The sequence below is a fragment of the Musca vetustissima genome, unplaced genomic scaffold (genome assembly GCF_032173495.1).
Source record: "Musca vetustissima isolate MV318-11 ecotype Yass unplaced genomic scaffold, APGP_CSIRO_Mvet_v1 utg61267, whole genome shotgun sequence".
Classification (NCBI taxonomy): Eukaryota; Metazoa; Arthropoda; class Insecta; order Diptera; family Muscidae; genus Musca; species Musca vetustissima.
The window spans coordinates 135,752-142,220 of NW_026880003.1; the positions used below are offsets into that span (position 1 = coordinate 135,752).

A 6,469-nucleotide genomic window follows, 5' to 3' on the forward strand; every position below is an offset into this window, starting at 1 on the left:
CAATATGTATGAAAATTATATCTAGACTTTTACAAGCTATTCACAATAGTTGTTGTGTTTGTAACTTCAATACTTTGTTATTCTAGCTATAAAATGATCATCCGAGAATGGTTAATGAGAACCCCTGGGGTAATCTACTAATATAGAAGATTATTTCATTTGTCATAGATTTTGATTAATTCATTTCATAAATGACTTTTAGGCGGCTTAGTATTTGCCAATTGTTAAATGTCTTCAGTAAAATGTGTATAGTCCACATTCTTGATATATATAAGGGTATCTGACTAATTGAAAAGCCTGAGGGACTGCAAGGGTTTCTCGGCATGCAGTGAGGTACTTTTTTGCTTCTTCTATGTCGTCATCTTCCCTCATTTCTTTTTTTGCTTCCTGCAGTGCATGTTAGTCTCCCCTTTGGGTTTTCTTTGTTTAGTTTTGGATATTCAATGTAAGCGTATGGTTTTTAAATAAAATTTACACACTACACTACATGCTGATGATATTCATACTTCTCGACCGAGACAATAAACTTCGGTTGTTATTTGTAACAGTTGGGTAGAACAACCTGGACAGGTCGAACACTATTCGCGGCCGAATTTCCAGACAAATTACAGGCAGGTGGCGTTGGAGATGAAGACAGGGAGGATGGTGATGTTGTGCTGTTGTACTCATTACTAGAAGGATGACTTTCATTGCTGTTTGTTACTTGTGGAGGTACAGATGAAGCTGAACTGGCGGAGGACGAGGAGGAAGATGAACTGTTTGTATTATTGGGTGCTGCTGCTGCGGAGGAGGATGATGATGACGATGCATTTGAGGAGGATGACGTAGAATTGCCGCTGCTGTTTGTGTTTCTATTATTTTGGGTATTGTTTTTGCAACGATTTAAGGCAGCTTCTCGTTCATTGGCATCAAAATACCAAACAGTAATGGCATAGCGGGTTCTGTGGGCGGGTTGCACTTCATGTGGATTACGTTTGTCTGACCAAAAGAAGATTAAACGATCGAATTTTGGTTCAATATCTGCCACGGATTTAGCTTGTTCGGGGAATATTCTATAAAAATTGGAAAATGACTTATTAACTGATTCAACATTTTAAGAAATAGACAAAATTTACCTTAAAACACCACCACTGTCTCTGGAATCCCAATTGAGATTTAAATAATAAATGGCGGTAATGACTCGGCCATCTTTGTTTGGATTGTCGACATGCATAACATAGTGAGAACCGGACCCAGGGTAACATGCAACCATGGCCTAGAAAATAATAAAACAAATTGTTAATAAAAATAACTTAAAATATTTCAAAAAAATATATATTTTTAAATTTTTGAATCTTTAGAACAAAATGTGAAAGACACTGATAAGATTATATTTATATAAATATGTCAAGCTATTTTTGTTTCCTCCTATTTTAGCAGATGCTTTGTGAGAAATGATCGCGTATGCCTTAGTTATTGTAAATAACAACAGATGTTAACATTTTGCGCAATGGAAAATGTCATCTTGTTTAAATGTAGTTCGTGTTCGTTCGTGTCTTTAGCCAGATAATAAGATATTATTTACTTTTGCTACTTCTGGATAGCCTAGCGAGAGAAAAAGAGCAGAACCTTTTCAAATTTCTTTGTGAATCGAATTGAAGTGAAAACGTCTGGCTGGGCTTCCCCTTGTAGTTTGCCAAAGATAAGATTATATCAAGTTATTTTAAATCAGTTAACCAATTGAATGTGACGCCTAGCAAAGTGATCGTTAAGAATACAACTATATTACACTTTAATTAGGCTTTATTTCTTTTTGTTTCAATGTCATTTTGCTATTTTTATTCAAACGTAATTTTTTAATAAACTATAAACCGGTAAATGGCCAATAAATTTGATAGGCAGGTAAACCAGGGGGAAGTGATAATTGTTTTGTAATAAATAATTGTTTCATTACGTCTTTATGGTATAAATAAAATATATTTCCAATGAGTATTTTATTTATTAACAATTTAATTTATAATTGCAATAGAGTATAGTTTCTAATATAATTGCATTTATATGCAATCATTTTGGAATTTATTAAATCAGCTGATTTTGAGAAAAAAAGACAATAGGTTCGTTCGAGTAATATTTATATATTTGCAGAGAGTATACGAATGAGAGTAATTTATTTATTAAAACAACAAACAAATTTTAAAAAACAGCATTTTTATTAGAAAAATGGATAACAAGCGGAAAATTGATGTTGTTTGTTCCCCACAAGCATTTAAAAGGGTTGTGACCGGTGTGACGACATAACCGATGGTGTTCCACACATGTTAGGGATGCACACTTTTTGTTTTGATTTGGAACCTAAAAAATCGTTCGCCAATTACTCTTGTATTACCTTATTTTTAAATACTTGCGTTTTCTTCATCCATTTTGGTATTTAATGATACAAAATCAAAATAAAATTCACAAAACAATCAATTTTCTTGAGAACAATTTTTTTTTTGTTTACAAAACATAACAAAACAGCTGATTTAATATCAGCTGATGGTACAAGAAAATTCTTACTGAGTAAATTTGCCTTGTAATAATTGGCAAATACTCTGTTTTACTGGAATTTTGAGTAAACGAACAACATTTTGTAATAATTTGTACAAATTCGTACAAATTATTGAGTAAACGAACGAACCTAATATTTTAATGATACTTATTTGAGGGGTTAAAAATGAATATTTCACATGAAATAAAATTGTTTAAGGGCGGTCAAAAGAGACGCACTGAAACATTTCAACAGTAAAATAAAATCTTATAAAAATAAATTATGAATGATGTTTTTATAGACTTGAAATTTATACAATTTTTTCGACAGTTTAAATATTTTGTTCGAAAATATAGATAAATAAATTTTAAAATTCAAAATCATCGGAGAGAGCATGGACCAAAATCATGTTTCTTAAACATTTGTGTCAATATTTGGAATATTGATCAAATTCCTATTAATATTTACCTTTGTCCGTTCTTTAATAACATAATCACCCAATTTGCCATTATTTCTCATGGCATTTGCTCGACAAATAACCGCATCAATCTGCAAATGAAAACAACAACAAAATAATGCATTTCTAAAACAATTTCAAATTACAAACTTAGAACTTACTTGATTAATTAAAAAGCCTACATTAGAACAGCCTGGCTCAACACCTTTGACCCAGGTAATTTTATCACCACGAATTGTTTTAAGGTCTTGATCGGATTTAAAATTATTGACTAATTGACCATCCTGAAAAAAAGACTATTAGATTATTATTCATAGAACTCTAATTCGAAATGCATACCTTAAAAACACCGGCTGAATACATGTTAAGCACCTCATTGAGTATTTGCATGCCCTTTTCACGGCCAAGAAAATCATCCACCACCGAAAGGCCATATTGATTCATGTCATTGATGATGTTACGACATAATTCCTCATATCGTCGTTCACTGGAATCACAAGAGGGGGAAATATAAGATTTTTTTTTTTCATTTTTATAGACATATGTTTTTTGTGTGGTTGTTGTAATTGTGAGAATTAAAAATAAGCTGCTTTTTATTGCAGTTTGCTTGTTAGTTTTTTTTTTCTTTACGACCAAAACTCAATGACAAATGGAAAATTTAAATGTGTGTTTGTATGAAAAGCTGCAAAAAACCCAATCCAAGGGGATTTTTGTTTCTTTGTAAATTTAGTTTAATTTATTGTAAAGTTGCTAATTTTTTATTTAATATTAATAAATGCATTGCTATTGTGACTTGTCATTTGTTGTTTTTTAAATGTTGTCGTCTATTTTAATTTTGAATGTATTTTTGTAAGGAATCATAAGTTATTTAATGTCCATCAAAATTGATATCATTAGAAAAATATTTATATTTTATTTATTCCTATATATCGATGAGGAAGTTAGATATTTGTTGTTATCATTTTCGAACATGAATAGTAATAATTTATCAAAATATTTATATACATATGAATACTGGCACGTGGAAAAATGCAAATTTCATTTTAAATATATTAAAATGTGGTGTTTGAGCAAATGAATTAAATGTATTTAAATTATTATTTATATAAATTATTTATCTGAATATTAATATTTAAATATAATATTAATTTGTAATATCAAAATCGTCTAGTAAAGACTAATTAAGGAACCTTGTGGTAATCAACTGAGACTTTCCCAAATTAACATTTTCGTTATTAGTCCTTTTTTATATTTCGACATATTTCCTTGATTTAAAAATGTTCACTTTTTGTAGGGTGAGGTTCCAGAAGGGGTGGACCAATGGGAAATATTATTGAGAAATAAAAATATTACAATGAGCACGGTATAGATCATGTTGCTTAATATTGGATTTACAAATTTTCACAATCTTGACACTTTGTGGGGGAGGAGTGAACCCACAAGTCCCATATTCAAAAACTACACTAATTTGCTTAAAATACTGGATTCTTCAAATCGAATACTTCGTTCGTATGACATTAAAAAATTAATGTGGGGAGGTATCAAAAAAAAATGGACCGGTATTATTCATCTTCAAACTTGCTTTACGATTAAATGTTCCGGATTTGCTCCAAAAAAGGTTCTAAAACCATTAGCCATAAGACTGATAATATTATTAAAAAGTGTATATTATTTTTTGGTATATCACAAAGTCGATATGATTACAAAATTTTCATTTATTGGCACGAACTGCTTACGGAAAAACCCACAATGTTTAATTTTCATGAGAAAAATACATACGAAAAATCTTACATCGACTTGTTATTAAGTAAATGTCAAAAATCGGGTTGAAAATTATGCATGAGAGTACCATATAATAAGAAAGATATTAAAATGGGTATAGCATTTATGTATATATTTCTATATCATGATCTACAAGTTTTACTTTTTTTAATTTCAAATTGACCCATATAGGAAAATTAAAATTTAATTTTATTAAAAATATCACTATTAACAGACTCTATATAAACTTTTTGGAGGATCGAAATATCCTCTTACTTAAAATAATCGCAGAATTCTAAGGTAAACAAAAAAACTTTTGCATTTCCATTTTAGCCATAAAACTGTCAGCTGTTTTTGGCATTAATCTTACGTCAAAACATAATAGAATATGACACAATTTTTTTGTTGGTAGTTGGCAGTTAAAGTGCCGCCCTAACACAGAATCTTTATCGACAATATTGACATGTTTGATGGAGAGAACGAACCGACCTACCGACCGGCCTGGTCTATATATGATTTGCTATTTCTTGTTGAGCTGTGTGAGCAAATCAACCATGATCTCAATATTAATTTTCACATTTTTATGACGAAAACATAATGACAGCAACAAAAATAATAACAATAATAATACAAAAAGAAAACAAACTAGACATCAATTGAAGGCCTTGCGGCGTCAATAACAAATGCAAAATATGTGGTAGTAATACCAAAGAAATTTTTGAGTAATATTTTTGTTATTTTGATTTTTTTTTGTTATTTAATACTTTCTATTTAACAAAACAAAATTGAAAAATATACACAAAGTAACGAAGAAAATATAGTAGTAGTTACCCAATTTCAAGTTGTTCGCGTAAATATTGTTCGGCATTTGAGGGAAGGGCAGGACGTTTAAAAAAATTATTATAATCCGTTGTTGAGGTTGTTGAAGTAATCATGTTGACGATGATTGTTGTTGTGTTTTGATTAAAATATTTTTTTGGTTTATTTTTAAAAGGACACTTAAATATTTGTTGTTTTTTCTTTAATTCTAATATCACAGTTATAGGAATAATACTTTTGAATTTTTTTAGTTTAGTATTATTATTTTTTAATATTCATAAGTTGTGTTTTATTTGTTTCTTTAGGAACTTTATGTTATTGTTGCTTTTTGTTCAAAAAATATCAGTTTTTATTTTTCAAAATTCCGTTGTCAGTTTTGGATCAGTCTTGCTTTACTGAATGCCAACACGCAACTAGTCAATTATTTGAACTTCAAAATTTCAGGTAGAGGTAGCCAGTAGTTGGGTATTTTATTTTGTTTGCTTGACTGGCTGGTTGGTTGGAGTATCTCAAGTGGAAGTTGCTCTCCAAGCACGAACACACACACGTTTCATTAGCACGCTCTTTGGCAGTTTGTTTGGTGGCGGGCAGTGAATTTTCTTTTTATAGCAGCAGTGGCGGCGGCGGCAATAGAATGTTTTGCAATCTGTTCTTTATCGGCAGTGTTCTCTGTTTATCATTCTCGGCGGGGTTTGCTCTCTCCCACTATCTCACAATTACTTCCTCAGGAAATTTCTCTCTCTCTCTCTCTGACAGGAAGAGTACATACGGCAAAAATGTTATGACCGTTAGTTACAACGCGTATTTTCTACATAAAGATGATAACAAATGGTTGAATGGTCACTATTTTTACCCCCCTCTTTCGTTTTTTTTGTGCACTCGAAGTAATGGCAAAGCGGAACTGGAATAGTGTTGATGTTTTTTTT

General features: G+C 30.7%; 1 protein-coding gene across 1 annotated transcript; it reads right to left on the reverse strand.

Moving 5' to 3' along the window:
* Nucleotides 1-535: 535 nt before the first annotated feature.
* Nucleotides 536-5,659, reverse strand: LOC133325246 (egl nine homolog 1-like). The gene is made up of 6 exons (XM_061534027.1): nucleotides 5,556-5,659; nucleotides 3,303-3,450; nucleotides 3,125-3,247; nucleotides 2,975-3,055; nucleotides 1,116-1,255; nucleotides 536-1,052 (listed from the first exon to the last, which is right to left on the reverse strand). Exons 1-6 carry the CDS (start codon nucleotides 5,657-5,659, stop codon nucleotides 536-538), a joined length of 1,113 nt encoding a protein of 370 aa, XP_061390011.1.
* Nucleotides 5,660-6,469: the final 810 nt, after the last annotated feature.